At 37.7% G+C, this 19,481-nt stretch overlaps 1 protein-coding gene across 10 annotated transcripts in view; it reads right to left on the reverse strand.

The window, feature by feature from the left end:
• The window catches only part of RBFOX2 (RNA binding fox-1 homolog 2), a 257,056-nt gene that overhangs the window by 31,211 nt on the left and 206,364 nt on the right, over nt 1-19,481 (reverse strand). For 6 of the 10 annotated variants that reach the window (XM_024743497.1, XM_024743496.1, XM_024743498.1 and 3 more), the window contains 2 exons: nt 6,643-6,789; nt 3,388-3,441 (listed from right to left, as the gene is read on the reverse strand). In XM_024743497.1, coding sequence (XP_024599265.1) covers nt 3,388-3,441; nt 6,643-6,789 — 201 coding nt within the window. The remainder of the gene's footprint in view (nt 1-3,387; nt 3,442-6,642; nt 6,790-19,481) is intronic. The other 4 variants (XM_024743493.1, XM_024743502.1, XM_024743494.1 and 1 more) reach the window with 2 other exon arrangements.

Raw genomic sequence — 19,481 nt, forward strand, 5'->3', positions numbered from 1 at the left:
CAGTATAAGGTCAAGAGTATTGGCTGTTGAACTAGGTGACCACTGTTTAGCGCTCTGTTTAAGATTCTATGTGAGAATATGTGAGAAAAAAAAGAAAAAAGGAAGGAAATACATGAGAATATTGTGACTATTCCATTTAATGAACTATGTATGTTTTCCCCCCTTACTTCTCATTAAACGTCATGTTTTCCTTTTATGATGGTTTTTAAAAGGGTGCTTTTTAAAAATTGTTACTCAAAGGATCTATAAGGAGAATGACAATATAATTTATTGTTCAAACTAGGATACTTTGAGGGAGAAAGGGGACATTATTAATTGCTAAGACAACAAGTATAACTGGGACTATCCTGGATAAACCAGGATATATGGCCACTCTCCCTATACACTAACTTCTTATTGTTTGTATTACTACTTTGTCACGACTGGTGAAATTTGGAGAATCAATAATGCTATGCGTACCTGTTTAATCATCTTCTAGATTCTATATGAGTACATTAGTTAACTTTTTGGAAGGGGTATCATTTTTCATCACATATCATAATTAAACATTTTCAAAAGGACAGTCTATCTTTGCTTCAGTTAATCACAGAAAACTAAATACAGCTGACTTTATGTTTTTACGAAGGAGTAGGGAGTAAAAAGAACATTTCCAAAAATCACATGAAATAATTTAAATAAATATGTATGTATGTATATGCATGTAAACGAAATAAATTCATTTCATAAAAACCAAATTCAGAATATGAAGGTCAAAGAAGAAAAAAGGAAAATAGTCAACAACAAAGAAACAACTACTTTCTGGAACACAGAAATTCTACTCTCCAGGCAAGGTGGAAAGGTAGACTACCAGCAGGCAGGGAAGGGATGGGCATGCAGCAAGGCAGTGCTCACTTATGTTTTTAAGGGGGTATATTCTCAACCCGGGGCCGATGATCTCATAAAAAATAAGACATGGTAATAAAGAGTTGCTTTTTGTTTCGCAGTCACTTGGTTAAATACTGTTTTACATGTAAGGATTACTTATCTCTAAAAACGTGTCAGTTTTTCCATTATTGCTTCAGAAAAAATTCAATAAAGCTAATTTCTGTACAGAAAAGCACTCTGTTAAAAGACTGAGCAATTCTTAGCTAACCAATAGGACCATGTAAGGCTCCTTTTCTCTGGCTCCTTTCAAGACATGTTGTAATTTTATAGTCAACCCCAGACACAAAAGTAATGAGAAACTAAACTTAATTTACGAAAAGAAAAGTACTCATTAATTTATCTCAGGTGGATCCCAGAAGACGCATCTAGGTTTTGACTCCAAAATAAATCTCTATTAATGAGCCCATTCCAGCTAAGAACTTTAGGTAGCAGTTAAGAAGGGCAAAGGATGAAGACAGGTTTTTGTATCAGTTCTAGAAGGCAGGTCCAAGGCAATTCTGAATTCTGTGCTTTGTTTTAAAAACATTTTCCAATTAGTACACAGTCTGTCTACCCTTCAGCAGCCCAAAGAAAAAAGGGCAGTGAGGACACAGCATCAAGCTGAGAGAGGCAGCATATATTTTTAGATTCCCCAAAGAGAAAAGGAAGGCTTGTGTCATTTTAAAATGGAAATTACAGGGGAGGAGTAATTGAATCGGGTAAATTAAAAATTTTTTGGTAGTAGGCAAATCCTTGAAGTCAATGAAAGAAGCCTTAGAAAGATCAATTTCCTTTGCTTCACAAGAATTCAATCAAATTATTTTCTTGGTAAGGAGCAAAGTCCTCAATGCCTGATAGAATTTTATTGGGCTTCCGGTTGTTAGTCTAGCTAAGAATGTTTTAAGTGCAAACACTTAAAACCAAAAGCATTTAAACTATACTGGTTCAGATAAACAGTGTGGTCAATAATCTTCATGTATTTATTTAACATTCATGTGATTCTCATCTCTAAACCATTGTCATTTTTCTATCTTGTATCTAAAAAGGTCACAAAAAAATAACAGCAAACTATACAACAAAAGAATAGAAATCCACTGTGAGGAAATTACAAGTATAAACAGTTTTATTGGTTACAGTTTGAATAGATTTCACTTTAAAAATACTTACCAAGTTAAGTGCTGGAGAAAGTTCTGTATAGGCATAATTAATCTTTTTTTTGTTTTAACTGAAAACTGAAAGCTTAGAGTATAATTACCTCTTTAATAATAAACAAATAATCATTATAGTCAGAACTAAACACTTTTAGTGTTGATGCACTCTATAAAGGAAGGGAATAATAGTCAGAAGCATTAGGAAAGCACAAACATTTTTATTAGTACAGATGGGGGCAGGAAGTATATATAACTCTGTAGCTATGTCATTAGTTCCCAAAGTAAGGTGAATTTGGAGTAGGAAATTAAGAGAGGTAAATATTAGCTTATTTATTTAGCTCTTCTCAAATTACATTCTTAAGAGATTTAATCATAGCTAAGGACTATTTTCAAAGTTCAGTAGGCATGACCAAATGAAAATTAATTTCAAAAACTGGTCTAACCTAAAAATGCAAGTAGAACTGAACATAGCAAGGTAAATATTTACAAGCCTGCCCACAGCTGATTGTGTCTGTGGAGTGTATTCCATTTGTTGAGGAAGAAGAAAACTCTCACATAAAACATTCTGAAATTCAGTTCATCAAATATTTTTTCACAACACCATTTATAAGACTTTACAATTCCTTCATTCCTAAAAGCACTGCTGCTTATTTTAGTGCATAAAAATTCTAAATCATACAGATTGGGAATTTAAAACAGTAAATTATTATGTTCACCCTCATGCAAAAAAACCCCAACTCACTGTATTTGTAATTGAAGTGACTCTCAGTCCTGAAGCTTGCCTATCTGGGTATAACTTAAAGGAGGAAATCCACAGTGAATACCTGAGTCACTTACTCCCTGTTTTCAAGCTTTATCAGAATTTACTGAACAGAGAGAACAAGTCAACTGAACAACTGAAATATTAAATTTGTTCTAAGTATGTCATTTTGAAGTTCGATTTTTAAAAGCTGAACTGTTCTGGTAGAATTCAGACTAGAATTCTCACAAAATTTCACTTTTTTCCAGTCTTCTCTCTCGTCCTTTACTATAAGAAGCTTAGGCCAAATTTAAATCTGAGAAAGGACTGACATCTCCTACAGCCTTTCTTCCTTACGGCCACACTCTCCCCTCAAACCTCTCTCGTTTCTACACCATCACTCTCCTAATTTAAGAAAGATTTAGGAGAAATCTGGCCACGCAGTGGCTTATGTTTAGAGGTAACCTAGTCAAGCTAGCTCACTGGGATACTTTTTGCAGGCTTGAAAAACAGCTTAAGTTTTCTGATTATTTACTATTTTAAATAAAACAAAACTAAAAGAAACCAAGCACACAACACTGAAATGGAGCTTACCTTAGAGCCACGTTCATTAAAGATTATTTCTACATCTAGGATTTTGCCAAACTGCTGCAGAGACAAAAATAAAAACATTTACTCATGTTCAGCTTTTTATCCATATACTTTACTTTCTTCTGAAAGAGGAAGAGGTGGTTTTTTTTCTTTAAACTACTTATTTAACATCCATGTTTCTATTTGTTGGTAGGTCCCAATATCAGTTGTTGATTTTTCCTCATCATTGAGCTGATAATTTTTCCTTTTTTAATTCACTCACTCACGCATTATTCACCTCTTTATAGTGGAAGCTGTTTTCAGAAGTTATTCACAGCGTCACTGTATTACATGCTTCTTCACATGGACAAGAACTGGGGGTTTTCCTAACTACATCTCTAACTTTTGAAATCGTAAGTAGAAAGATATACTATTGATGGCTGTTTTTCTTCCCTTTCTTGTTTTTTTGGGCCACGCCTCCCATGGCATGCAGGATTTTAGGTCCCTGACCAGGGATAGAACCCATGCCCCCTGCAGTGGAAGCTCTGAGTCTTAACCATTGGACTAACAAGTAAGGCCTTCCTTTTTTTTTTTCTTTTTAATTAATAAAAGTAAACCACATTTACTGAAAAAAAATAGAAAGTATAGATAAACAAAAAGGAAAAGGGAAAACAAAAAATGAAGATCATCTGCAATCCCAACATCTTAACATTTTGGTACACAGCCTTCCCAGCTTTTCCTTAGGTGTGTGTGTGTGTGTGTGTGTGTTTGTGTGTGTTTACTTTTCTTAAACTTCATATACTATGAATAACTTTCCCAATCAATAAATATATATGTGTTATCTCCATAGGCTACATGCTATTTTCCAGCATACCAAACATTCATGGACATTATGGATGATTCTATCGATATTTATTTGCCACTTCAATATTTCTGCAATAAACATCATCTAGAATATTTAAAATAATAACTTCGTTTCGAAATTAGTTAAATATTTTAACATTTGGAAAATCAAAGCTAAAAATACAACACCTAAATAACTCTATTGCTCGGTAGCTAAATAGCCGATGAGAGGGGCATACAAATAACACAGTAATTATCTGGAGGAGAGGTATATACAAGGTGATAGAACTACCTGTTTTAATCAATACCTGAATGAACTGAGTGGAAGGAATGTACAGTAAATCTCCAATATCGTTTTGGCTCACATTTCCCTTTGAGAACTAGACTCACAGACCCAATTATCTATTTCACTTGGATTTCAAACTAGACTTTGGGAAATGTGAAGAAACTAACAAACGAAAAGAGCAAAACAGAGATCATGTTTTCTTATTGGGTTGAATCATTTCTATCGTTATCAAAAAAACATGTATTAAGAGCCCAAGTTTTCTAGAATAAGACTTCTGGACTTGATTCCAGTTTCACCATTTAATAGAAAATCAGAAAAATCAAGGGAAGAGGAAAATGTCTTATTTTAGGAAGGAGGACACTTTATTTTATTTCTATGTCTATCCAAAAAACTGAAATTTGTATGGTATTTTAGAGTTTGTTTTCTTTTACATTTTCTAATTCATCTTTATAATAACCTTCCAGAGTAAGAACTGGTTAAGGAAAATGGGACTAAAAGAAGGTGCTTATCAAGTTTGCAGAGGTAATAAAATGGAAATAAAATAGAACATGGAATCTCTGCTCTTTACCAATGCTACTGTCCTTCTAAAACACTGATAGGTACTAACTACGTGGAAGAAGACAGCAATCAGGTAGCTCCTGCAATGAAAATTTTGTATTTTCTTTGCACTTAGTGTCTTACGAGAAGGGCATTATACATTTCAAGAAATCACTGACAACTGGTCTAGGCAGATCTTTAGTGGACACTATTTTTCTGCCTCAACAGAGAAAACACTTCTGACAGATGAGGATGCATTCCATTTTCACAGACCTCCAGAGATTAAGGTTCCATATTATCTCTGATAATTCAGTAGAGAACCTAGTAACTCATACTCCTGGGAAGTTTCTTCTTAAACATAACCCAAATTCTTTTTTCTTTTTAAATTTATTTATTATTTTTGGCTGCGTTGGGTCTTCGTTGCTACGTGTGGGCTTTGTCTAGTTGAGGTGAGCGGGGGTTACTCATTGAGGCAGTGTCCAGGCTTCTCATTGCGGTGGCTTCTCTTGTTGTGGAGCATGGGCTCCAGGCATGCAGGCTTCAGTAGTTGTGGCATGTGGGCTCAGTAGTTGTGGCATGCGGGCTCAGTAGTTGTGGCTTGTGGGCTCCAGAGCACAGGCTCAGCAACTGTGGTGCACAGGCTCAGTTGCTCCACAGCATGTGGGATCTTTCTGGACCAGGGCTCGAACCTGTGTCCCCTGCACTGGCAGACGGACTCCCAACCACTGTGCCACCAGGGAAGTGCCATAACCTAAATTCTTTATGTTGCCCTTTATATTTTCTGTTGCTCTCTTTTCTGTAGAGCTGGAGAATAGCTGGCTACCGTTTCATGTTGAAAAGCTCTTCCAGTGCTTCAAAAATACCATTAAATCTCAACCCTGGCCTTGCCTTTGGTGTAGAAAACACATCCAGGAAGTCAGCTGTAAGTGACAGAACTCTGCTCCAGGGTCTTGTCGCCATTAAGTGGCCACAACCGAGACTTAAAGAAGGGTATTTGCTTTTCTGACAAAGCATTAGGCTGCTATCCAAATAATTAAAACAAAAATCAATTATTTCTTACTCCTAGTTCAAGTTAAGTGTTTGATCAAATTAAAACAGGCAACAACACCTTAGCCCCAAAAATGAATTAAGATTCTCAGCAGCCATTCATTTCTGAGTAACTTAAATATTTGCTATTATACTTCGTTTTCATGACAGCAATTCTGGGAGGAAGTAAACAGCTGGAAGAACACGCCAGGCAGCAAACTAACCCCCTATACCTGATTTTAGATCACAGATATGATTTTACTTAATTCATAACCCTTTGAAAGGCAGGGATTACTGTCTTGTCCTGATTTCAGTGCTTCGGTTTTCTGAACGTCCTAAGAAACCCCTCAGTCCCAGGCAAACTGGGTTGTGGAGTCATCTTATGTATGTGAGAATTTGCAAGGATAATGTCTAGAATAGGCCAGGAGATGCGAAAGTTTCTAAAGGCTGATGAAAATAATGATTTACCTCAGGATCTTTCTCAACATACTTGTAATTTTATCCTAAAGTAGTAATGACTAATAATACATCTGGTGAGTTAAAGTATATTTTCATTGTAAAACCATAAAAGGACTTCAGAGACTTACCCCAAACATCTGCCGGAGGTCAGGATCCCGGAAGCGGAAAGGAATATTAGAGACATGCAGGCGTTTAGGGGTAGATTTACTCTCTGAATTTTCACTACTTTGCGTCTGTGACTGCTGGCCTTCTGTCTGTGCGCCCCCTTCTGTCTGCTAAGCAAAGAAATAAACAACATTAAGGGAAAAATAAATACAATTATTTCACAAGAATTACATAAAATAACTGAAGTCCTCCCCCACCCCAATCATTCTCAAACAGTGTGTCTTTAAGCAAAAATTACAGCTGTCCTTTCAAAGAGAAAAAAACCAAAGATGTTATCTGTGTTCAAAATGCTATAGTTTACCAAAAAATTTAGGTCTTTTGCATATTTATAGTACATTAGTAAAGTGGGAGATACTAGAAACACTAAGTGACTTGCTCAAGATCACATGGAGAGGAACTTCCCTGGTGGTCCAGTGGTAAAGAATCCACCTTACAATGCAGGGGACGAAGGTTCGATCCCTGGTCAGGGAACTAAGATCCCACATGCCATGGGGCAACTAAGCCCATGGGCCACAACTACTGAGCTCACGCACTAGAGCCCGCGTGCCTCAAACTACAGAGCCCATGTGCTCTGGAGCCCAAGGGCCACAACTATGGAGCCCTTGTGGCCTGGAGCCTATGTGCCTCAACTAGAGAGGAGAAAACCTGCACACCACAACTAGAGAGAAGCCCATGCACAACAATGAAGAGCCTGCGTGCCGCAACTAAGACCTGATGCAGCCAAAAAAAAAAAAAAAAAGATCACATGGAGATACATTAGGAAAACAAGATATAAAAATAGTACATTGGGACTTCCCTGGTGGCACAGTGGTTAAGAATCCACCTGTCAATGCAGGGGACACGGGTTCGAGCCCTGGTCCAGGAAGATCCCACATGCCACGGAGCAACTAAGCCCGTGCGCCACAACTACTGAGCCTGCGTGCCACAACTTCTGAAGCCCGCGTGCCTAGGGCCCGTGCTCCGCCATTGCAACGAGAAGCCCACGTACCGCAACGAAGAGTAGTCCCCTCTCACCACAACTAGAGAAAGCCTGCGTGCAGCACCGAAGATCCAACACAGCCATAAATAAATAAACAAACAAATAAAAAAAATAATAAATTAAAAAAATAAAAATAGTACTTTGTTCTTAGATTCTTATAGAAGTTCCTTTTTTTTTTGCGATACACGGGCCTCTCACTGGTGTGGCCTCTCCCGTTGTGGAGCACAGGCTCCAGATGCGCAGGCTCAGAGGCCATGGCTCACGGACCCAGCCGCTCCGCGGCATGTGGGATCTTCCCGGACCGGGGCACGAACCCGTGTCCCCTGCATCGGCAGGTGGACTCTCAACCACTGCGCCACCTGGGAAGCCCGAAGTTCCTATTTTTGAGATCTTTCCATTTTGAAAATAAAGAGTCTGTGGTATAATACTTAGTTGTGGAGATACCAGTATTTCTGGTCCATCATTTCAGGAAATAAGGGAATATTTTTATATTTCATTCCCTCTATTAGTTCCAGGGTGTATGACTACTGGGTTACCAAAGTACTGTAACATTATTTATGAAGAGGAGACACCTAGTGACAAAGGGCCCTTTGCTCAAAAACTGAAGAAGCTTCTTACTCTGAAACCAATCTGTACTCTCCTCCCTAATTTATGCGATTCCTGCTACTTCAGCAAAGGGAAGCTACCCTTCTGTAGCCCAGAGCAAAGTTGCATTTAGAAAAATCTGTTGGGAAAGGCTTGAAGGGACCCTGCCTAACCTACTACATACCCATAAATGCTAGATTTGTATATATCCATAGTGAAAGAATATGGGTGAGTGTGGGTGTGCATTTTTAATCATGAATCTCTTTTGCAATGTCCTAGGCATGTGTTAATTTAATTCTTCTTCAGTTAAGTCCTCAAAAAATTGCTACGTTGAGAAATACTTCTGACAAATACCTAACAGGTGTGATACATTCTAGGCATTCAAAAAACATTTACTTTGAAGTATTAATTTGACAATTTAAGAACCTTATGTTTTTACTATTCCCTGTGAAGCACATGCCACACTGGATGGCTCAATGATATGATTAAACCAACACACTTAAAACAGGAGTGGAACTTGCTGTTCTTATTATCTCAATTGAATGAGAACTGAGTCCCTCTAGCAGATTCTGGGTGACACGGAATGGGTCCCCCTACTCCGACCCAGCGTTCAGCTAAAAGAAACTGAACCAGAGATACCTTTGGCTCAGAGATGTTTGAATCATGTTGAAATGAAGTTTGAGACTTTAACATATAAAGGATAAACAGGAATGAACTCCAAATGTATACCAGCTTTTCAAGTGTCAATCTAAGGGATGGCCGCTTTTATCTCCTTCCATTCAGGCCTCGCAGGTGGCCTCACTGTGCAATTATTCACATGGTACAAAAATAGCAGGAAAGGAAAGAGCTACAAAGCCATGTTCTGCCAAAGTGTAAGGTTTTCAATCCTCAATCTGGGCACATTGCAGACTAAACAAAACACATTCCATTCAAAGATAAAACTCACTAAGTTACTAAAAAGCAGCGTCATGGACACCAAAGCAACGAGCACAAGCATCAATTACAAGTGATGCTCATTCGAGCACCTTCCAACTTCCCTCTCACATCTCACAGCTGGATCACATAAAACTCTTTCTTCAATCACACTTTAAAACCACCAGATCTGATCTGAAGGATGACAGTGTTATCACTCAGACAAAGGTTAAAAAGACCGATTCTAGCTCCAAACCATAGTTTTATATATAGCTTATATATGTAGACTATGTAGTCTGTAAAAGGGTATGTGAGGTGGCAGGATAAATGAAAACTAACCATTACTTCCAAGTATGTTGCCTGAGGTACTTAATTTCTGTTCTTGAGAATATTATTTTACAGTCCAGAAGACACAACTGATGAAGAAGAAGCCAGATTGGTTAATTTTCCAGCCTTGTGGTAAACACCTACATTATTTAAAAGTATGAAATCTTTAATTCTCCGGAGACTTAGCAAGTAGAAAAAGTGAAACATTATTTCCAAAATTCTTAAGACTTCTGATTTTAAATACATTTATAAATTGAAGTTTAACATACATAGCTAACAAATGCGTAAGTCATAAGAATACAGCTGCATGAATTTTCACAAAGAAAATACACTCACGTAACCATCAAATTAGATTAAGCCACAGAACTCCAGCATCACCTGTGGGCCCCACTCCAGTTTCTACTCCCCTGCCGAAGGATCACCACCATCCTGACTTCTAACTCCATAGATTAGTTCTATCATTTTTGAACTTAAAAAAAAAAAAAAAAAAAAGGAATCATACATTATGTACTTTTTTGTGTCTGGCTTCTTTTACGCATCATAATAGCACACACACTGTTGTACACTTTATAACCATACAGAATTTGAGCTGCTTCCAGTTTTTGGCTATTAAGGATAATGTTCCTATAAATATTGTTACACATCTCTGGGTACACAGGAGCAGGCATTTCTGTTGGGTGAATAGACATCGAGGATTGGATTTGTTGGATCAAGGATATGTCTAGGTTCAGCCTTCAAAGATACTATCAGTTTTGCAAAGTGGCTGTACTAACTTACACTCCATCAGCAGTGTGTGCAAGTTCCAGCTGTTTTTAGTATCGTCATTTTCATTTTAACTATTCGGGTGGGAGGTAGTGGCATCCTATCATGGTTTTAACTCGCTTTCCTCTCTTTCAACCTCAGACCCTTTCGTCTCTCCACTTCTTTTTTTGAATTTTGTTGAAAAATGGGAATTCCCTGTAAAACAGCAAGTATTACTTTTTAAAAAAATTGTTATTGGGGTATAGTTGCTTTAGAATGTTGTGTGTTTATACTGTACAGGAAAGTGAGTCAGCTACATGTTTTTTGGATTTCCTTCCCATTTAGGTCACCACAGAGCATTGAGTAGAGTGCATGCACGCCTGAGTGCATACTGTAAGATAGACCCTTACCTATGCCTTCAAAAATAAATAATACTTAAATAGTGTTAACTGTTTGTCACACGCTGGCCTAAGTATTTTACATATGTTAATTGTGATTCTTTCAACAACCCTAACAGTAGCTTTTGCTTTTTTGTTTTTTGTTTTTTTTAGACACAGAATGGATTCTCTCCTTTTGACCCTGTGTTCAGCTAAAAGAATCTGATTCAGAGGCACTTTTGGCTCAGAGATGTTAGCAACCATCTGAGGAGTCTGAGGAGTAGAAAGACTGCCTAAGTAATGGAGCAGGGATTTGAAGACAGGCAGCCTGGCTCCAGAGTACATGTTCTTAAGCTCTATATTAGAATGTACTTTACATGTATTATTTTCTTCAATCCTCACAGTAATCTATGAGACAGGTACTGTTATTGTCCTCCAATTGACAAAGGCAGAAACTAAGGCATGGAGAGGTTAAGTTCATTGCCCAAGGTCACATATTAAGTGGCGGGGTAGGAATTAAAAACCAGGTGGCCCAATGTCATATGCTAAACCACCCCCTTCCTAGCACTGCACTCATGCTCTCTTCTTTTTATCTCATTAGAATGAAGAACCCATGTGGATCCCATGCTCCACTTTCTCAGGACCCCCGCCTGAAGGTGGAGGTAGGCATGGGGTAAGGGGCAGGGAAAGCTATACAAGAGGTGACATGTATTCTATGCCTCGAGGGAACAGGAGCAGGTCAGGCCATGAAGGGGAGGAAACGGAGAGGAAAGAAAACCAGCAAAGGCACACTGACATTCATGAAGGAAACAAAGCCAGAGAACTACTAAACTGATATTCAAAGAGGCTGAAAAGCAGATTTCGGTACATGGTGGAAATAGGAATAGGGAATATACATTGGATGTAGTTAAATGAGATCCTATTTCCCATCTGTCATTCGCAACTTTAAGTTTACCTCACTATAGATTACTAATCGTTGAAACACACAAATCAGAGAGCAGAAGTAAACAGAAGTTTTTAAGGCTGTATTTTTGTGAAAAGTGGACAGTTAAACTGTCCTGAGAAAAATCTCAGTCAATACAGTGCTGGTTTGCTTTATTTTCTACGTTAACTGCTGAGCAACTTTACTGACTATATAAATAACCTCCCAAGGTTCTGTGTTCTTCCCTTCTGTGGTCATTTTCTGACCTACGTGATTCACTGGGCAGGGGGTGAAACAGAAGAGGCTGGAGTCTGTGGGCTGTTTACAGTGAGGACTAGCAGGGGTCCTGCTCAATGCAATCATGCGACTAAAGCCTATACATCCACTCTTCAGACACCCTGGCCTCCCCAGTGAGGGCTACTTCATTGAGGTGAAACCCAGGGCACTTGACACTGAAGAGCAAATCAGATTTGTAAGTCTCAAAACCTCATTCTAGAAGTGAGGACTTAAAAAAAAAAATTTTTAAGTGACCTTTAAAAATTCTTGTAACTGGAAAATGGATTTAGTTTTCTGACTCCCCTATGAAACAATGGAAATATTGTAACTATTTATACATTGTAAACAAATGTTCTGTTATGGTCTGAAAAAGAACCCTGGGCAATACAAGATGAAGTATTACTTTCTAAGTCTCTATCATAATAAGACTTAATACATAATCTGAGATACTAAGGAATCTCTTGATTAATTCAGGAATAATATTTTGATTTATGGATTATCCATTTTCTCCAATATTTATTTTTCCTCTAGTTGTCTGTGCCTTCATTTCTTATTTTCACCTCTGTGAGGCTGAAGGAGAAGAAAAGGAAATTAAATTTGGCAAAGTTTTCTTGAGAATCTGATTCATGTCTGAAAACATCTACCCTCCCATTTTAATGACAGTTTGACTGGGTATAGAATTCTAGGTTGAAAAAAAAAAATCCTTCAGAATTTTAAAGGTAACTCTCAACTGTAGCCTAGCTTCCAGTGTTGTTGAGAAATCTGAAGGCATTATGACTCCTGTCTCCTTGTATGTGACTTTTCCCCCACTCTCTGGTTTGTAGATTATCCAAAGATGTCCAGTGCTCTAAAATTTCACAGTGACAGGCTTTAATGTGGGTTTGTTTTATACTCTTCTATCTTTCTGAGAATTCTGTGGTCTCTTTTAAGCTGGAAATTAATATCCTTCAGTCCTGGGACCTTTTTTGAATTATTTTGCTGATGACTCCTACCCTATACATTTTGTCTTTCTCTCTTCCTGAAACTTGTATTATTAGATATTGGATCTTTTGAACTGATCCTCTAACTTTCTTATCTCTTGTATTTTCCATCTCTCTGTCTTTTGGCTCTATTTTCTGGGATATAAGTCCTTAATCTCTTATCTGAAAACTTTGGGACCAAATGTGTATCAGAATTCAGAACTTTTAGAATTTTTAGAAAGGCAGTAATGGTGTAAACCCGTATGTAACACTATCAATGAGATGTGAAGCAGTGATATTTCTGTAGCAAAATATAAGCATATTCACATAAATGTGATAAAGACTATACATATGTTGTGAGTTTTGCTGCAAACTTATGAAAAAATTATTGACTTTCAGAACTTTACAAATTTTGGAATTGTGGATAAGAGACTGGAGACCTCTTTTTCTTCCATCTCATCTTTCAACCTTCCAATGAAGTTTTTTCATTTTGTTGACATGTTTTTAATTTCAAGGGCTCATTTTTCTTCTCTGAACCCCCCATTCCCCTCACCTTTTAAACTAGCAATTCAGGGACTTCCCTGGTGGCACAGTGGTTAAGAATCCGCCTGCCAGTGCAGGGGTACACAGGTTTGATCCCTGGTCCGGGAAGATCTCACATGCCGCGGAGCAACTAAGCCTGTGTGCCACAACTACTGAGCCTGCGCTCTAGAGCCCGTGAGCCACAACTACTGAGCCCACGTGCCACAACTACTGAAGCCCACGTGCCTAGAGCCTGTGCTCTGCAACAAGAGATGCCATCGCAATGAGAAGCCTGCGCACCACAAGGAAGAGTAGCCCCCACTCACTGCAACTAGAGAAAGCCCACGCACAGCAATGAAGACCCAACGTAGCCAAAAATAAAACAAACAAACAAACAAAAACTAGCATTTCATTCTTGTTTAGTGGATGCAATACCTTCTCTTATCTCTCTGAGGATATAAATTATTGTTTTGGTAATTTCTGAGGAGAAAGGGGTTCCTTTTCTTCCAAATTTTTCTTTTTGTTTGTTAGTTTTTATTCTCTATTTTCCATGTTGTAGGTTTTCCCCAGGTATCTAGTAATCCTTGGTTGCCTTGATCATAAAGAACTGTGGTGGGGAAAGTAGCTAAAAACTGACTGCAAGTTCTGAGTGGGTGGGATAGAGGGGCTTGATGACTTTGTGATTCATTCTAGGTTCAGTTAGGTAAGCAATTTCTTGGGGAACCCCCTGACTCATGCATCTTTAAGTCCTTCCTCTCGAGTTGGGTTATCCAGAGAAGAGTTTGCCAAATCTAATTGGAGCCATGTTTCTGAGAGAACTGTTTTTAAAAAAAATTTTATTTTTTGGTTATATTATTATTTTTGCCATGCAGCATGTGGGATCTTAGTTCCCTGACCAGGGATAGAATCCATGCCCCCTGCAGTGTAAGGGCAGAGTCTTAACCACTGGACCACCAGGGAAGTCCCTGGAGTCATGTTTCTGAAATTCAAATTTTTGTGGTATAAACTGAATCATTTCTCAGCTTTCTCCCACTACTGGCTTAGGGATAAACTCATTTGGGTCTGCTAAGTTAGTTACTAATTGGCCATCTGCTTTCTAGCTTCCAAAATGATTAATTCTCCTGTTCTTATTTTTTATATTCCTAAAAACACACAGACACAACCACCATTTACTGTACTTTTAGAGGAAGCAAAATTAGATGGATGTATTCAAAAGTAACCTGAAACAAGTGTTTAATAAAATCTCATAATACTATATGCACATATTTTAATGAAGGCAGCAAAATAGGTCAACACAGCCTATATTTGTTTTGAGCTGACTTGTATAAAATATTTTGGGAAACAAGGCTCGCTTTCAATAATAACCTTAGTGTCTCAAGAAGGAAGAGCTTGCATTATAGCCCTTCTCCAACGCATACATGAAAGGCTGAGGTAGAACAAGCAGAGACCTCAGAAATGAGACATGCTAATCATCTTACAGCAAATCTATAAGTACAAGGTTTTTTCCTTTCTCTGTTCTTCAGAGCCTAGAACTACTTCAGATATAAGCTAAGGATGATTAAAATATTTTGGGATAAGGAGACATGACAACTAAGTGCAATGTGGGATCCTGGATTGGATTCAGAACAGAAAACTGGTGACTGAATAAGGTCTATATTTTACTTAATAATATTGTACCAACACTTCTTATTGCCGGGTTCTGAAAATTGTACTATACCTATGTAAGATGTTCACATCAGAAGAAGTTAGGTAAAGAACATGGAGAAACTTTCTGTACTCCTTTTGCAACTTTACTGTAAGTCTAAAACTATTTCAAAACAAAGAGTTCTAAGAAAAGAAAAAAGAATTTTGGGATGTCAGATTCTAAGCCCTACAGAATATTAGATCACAGAAGGTTTAGTTGGTTTAAGACTATATACAGGCACAATTGTAGACAAATACTGTTGTTCATATTAAATATGTGGGTCAGACCACTTATAAAAGTCAGAAATAGGCTGAAAAGCCCATCTGTTTCAAACTGTTGGCATGATGAAGAAAAAAAAAATTTAATCTAATAGTACTATTATCTATTCCCAAATTAGAAATAGTTTAATTTGTAAATCTTTTTTACTTGCAAAAGGCCAGTCACAAAGTTTCATCTCCTGTAGCATTTTCCCTTAAGAGCTCATCGTTTTACGAACAAAAATATAAATGATTCCTAGTTGGGTTCAATTTCTTTTGGATAGGGAATTGGCCTTCAGTCAAGGTGTAAGTGAATCCTCCTCATAGGATGAATTAGATATTCTCACAATTTTATAAAATCAGTCACATATAGTGCAAGGGACATGGTTGTAAAAGCTGCAAAGTTTAAGACCAAACTTATCAAAGATAATAGATATTTCTATTAATTGCTAAAAGTAGAGTTGCCACATGAACTGCCACACAATTCATACAGATTTGAAATTAAGCAATTATTAACACAGTTCTTATTTGGGAAGATTCATATTGGTTTTCTTAAAGGGATCACATCAGACTCAAGATGAAGTTGCTCAAGCAAATCCCCATGTCAGTAAACCAAAACTTAAGTTTCTATGCTCTGCTCTCCCAGAAAAGAAAGGTCTAGGTCAACCAATTAAGTTGTCTACTCAGCAGAAGTTACCTGACCCAAGACTCCAAGGCTCCAAGATTTTCCTTTGCTCCATATAAGGAAATGCTTTAACCAATCAGCAAATGCCCAGTATAACCTCCTTGTTCCTGTTCCCTCTGCCTATAAAATCTTATCCTGTACAGCTTTTCTGAGTTTCTTTCTTTCTTCCTTCCTTCCAATTGAAGTTTAGTTGATTTACAATATTGGGTTACTTTCTGGTACACAGCAAAGTGATTCAGTTATATATATATATACACATACTGTTGTCTATCTATTTTATATATAGTAGTTTGTATCTTCTAATCCCAAACTCCTAATTTATCCCCTCCCTTTTCCCCTTTGATAACCATAAATTTGTTTTCTATGTCTGAGTCTGTTTCTGTTTTGTAAATAAGTTCATCTGTATCATATTTTAGATTTCACATATAAGTGATATGATATTTGTCTTTCTCTTTCTGACTTACTTCACTTAGTATGATAATCTCTAAGTCCATCCACGTTGCTGCAAATGGCATTATTTCGTTCTTTTTTTTTATGGTTGAGTAGTATTCTGTTGTATACATGTGCCACATCTTCTTTATCCATTCATCTGTTGATGGACATTTAGGTTGCTTCCATGTCTTGGCTATTGTAAATAGCGCTGCTATGAACACTGGGGTGCTGTGAACATTGAATTACAGTTTTCTCCAGACATATGCCCAGGAGTGGGACAGCTGGATCATATGGCAACTCTATTTTTAGTTTCTTAAGGAACCTCCATAGTGCTATTCATAGTGGCTGCACTGATGTACATTCCCACCAACAATGTAGGAGGTCCCCCTTTTTCCACACCCTCTCCAGCATTTATTATTTGTAGATGTTTTAATGATGGCCATTCTGACTGGTGTGAGGTGACACCTCATTGCTTTTTTTGTGTTTTTTCTGCGTTACGTGGGCCTCTCATTGTTGTGGCCTCTCCCGTTGCGGAGCACAGGCTCCGGACACGCAGGCTCAGCAGCCACGGCTCCGTGGCATGTGGGATCTTTCCGGACCAGGGCATGAACCCATGTCCCCCGCATCGGCAGGCGGACTCTCAACCACTGCGTCACCTAGGAAGCCCCTACCTCATTGTTTTTTTAAAAAAAATATTTATCTTATTTTCATGGCTGCGTGGGGTCTTAGTTGCGGCACGTGGGATCTCCATTGCGGCACGTGGGATCTTTCGTTGCAGAGTGCAGGCTCTTTGTTGTGGTGAGCGCGCTTCTTATAGTTGTGGTGTGCACATTTTCTCTTCTCTAGTTGTGGCGCGTGGGCTCCAGAGTGCGTGTGCTCTGTAGTTTGCGGCACACGGGCTCTCTAGTTGAGGCACTCGAGTTCAGTAGTTGTGGCACGTGGGATTAGTTGCCCCGCGGAATGTAGGAGCTTAGTTCCCCAACCAGGGAATCGAACCCATGTCCCCTGCACTGGAAGGCAGACTCTTTACCACTGGACCACCAGGGAAGTCCCCTCGTTGTTTTGATTTGCATTTCTCTAATAATTAGTGAAGTTGAGCATCTTTTCATGTGCCTATTGACCATCTGTATGTCTTCTTTGGAGAAATGCCTATTTAGGTCTTCTGCCCATTTTTTGATTGGGTTGTTTATTCTGCTGTTGAGTTGTATGAGCTGTTTGTATATTTTGGAAATTAAACCCTTGTCAGTTGCATTGCTGCAAATATTCTCTCCCAGTCCATAGGCTGTCTTTTCATTTTGTTTATGGTTTCCTTTGCTGTATAAAAGCTTATAAGTTTGATTAGGTCCCATTTGTTTACTTTTGCTTTTATTTCTATTGCCTTGGGAGACTGACCTAAGAAAAGATTACTATGATTTATGTCAGAGAATGTTTTGGCTATGTTCTCTTTTAGGAGTTTAATGATGTTATGTCTTATATTTAAGTCTTTAAGCCATTTTAAGTTTACTTTTGTGTAGGGTGTGAGGGAGTGTTCCATCTTCATTGATTTACATGTGGTTGTCCAGCTTTCCCAACACCACTTGCTGAAGAGACTGTCTTTTCTCCATTGTATGTTTTTGTCTCCTTTGTTGAAGAGTAATTGACAGTAGGTGTGTGGATTTATTTTGGGCTCTCTATTCTGTGCCATTGATCCATATGTCTGCTTTTGTGCCAATACCAGACTGTTTTGATTACTGTAGTTTTGTAGTATTGTCTGAAGTCTGAGAAGGTTATGCCTCCAGCGTTGTTCTTTTTCCTCAGGATTGCTTTGGCAATTCTGGGTCTTTTATGGTTCCATACAAATTTTAGGACTACTTGTTTTGGTTTTGTGAAAAATGTCATGAGTAATTTGATAGGGATTGCATTAAATCTGTAGATTGCTTTGGGTAGTATGGCCATTTTAACAATATTAATTCTTCCAATCCAAGAGCATGGGATATCTTTCCATTTCTTTGAATCATCTTCAATTTCCTTTATTAACGTTTTATAGTTTTCAGCATATTCTTTCACCGCCTTGTCAGGTTTATTCCTAAGTATTTTATTTTATTTTATTTTATTTTTTGATGTGATTTTAAAGGGACTGTTTTTTTACTTTCCCCTTCTGATATTTCATTGTTAGTGTAAAGAAAGAAATGCAATGCTAATCTTGTATCCTGCTACCTTGCTGAATTGGTTTATCAGGTCTAATAGTTTCTGTGTGGAGTCTTTAGGGTTTTCTATATCGTGTCATCTGCATATAATGACAATTTTACTCAGAGCTCCTTTCTATGTGCTAGATTGGATGCCACCGAATTCATGAATTACTGAATAAAGCCAATAAGAGCTTTTAAATTTACTCAGTTGAATTTTGTTAACAGTTTAAAATCTGCACAAAAGTGAAGTGTCGTTAATTTTTCTATATCACACTATTTCCATTTTGAATGATTCAAACTTGTATTAAATAAGACTGATGTATTTTATACCCGAGAAAATCTAATGGAAAGGTCATTGCCCAAAACAGCTTTAAGTACATCTAAAGGATACGTGTGTGTATACATGCTTCAAAAATCATAGAGCAATACTTCCCAAAGGGTAGAATGACAGTTCTGCAGGATGTTAACTGGTATTTTGTAGAAAATGAGTTTCATGGTCAAATAAATTTGGGAAATACTGGACTAAACAAAGTTAAAAGGTTTCCTGTGAATTCTGGAGACAGAAAACTCACCTTTCTCCCTAAACATATATTATATATATCATTCATTCATTCACTCATTCTTTCATTTTTGTGGATCAAAATACAAAATTCACTTTGAAAAATACTGCTTTTATCAGGATGGCCCTTGAGCACAAGCTCACAAGGGTATGAGGGAAAAAAATGGCAAAAGAGAAAAGAGATATATAATTGGACAGCCTGTTAATTTGTATTATTTTAACTTAAGAACTGCCTATAACACCTTCTTTGAAATGTAATAATTATATACCAATAGTATTATAGCTAATATTTATTGAATATTTGTTATGTGCCAGGCATTATACAAAGTACTTGCTGTACATTTTCTCATTTAATCCTAAAAACAACCCTATGAGTTAGGAACTGGTATCACCAGTTTTACAGGTGAGGAAAATGAG

This window comes from Neophocaena asiaeorientalis, unplaced genomic scaffold (genome assembly GCF_003031525.2).
Source record: "Neophocaena asiaeorientalis asiaeorientalis breed wild unplaced genomic scaffold, Neophocaena_asiaeorientalis_V1.1 scaffold332, whole genome shotgun sequence".
Taxonomy (NCBI): Eukaryota; Metazoa; Chordata; class Mammalia; order Artiodactyla; family Phocoenidae; genus Neophocaena; species Neophocaena asiaeorientalis.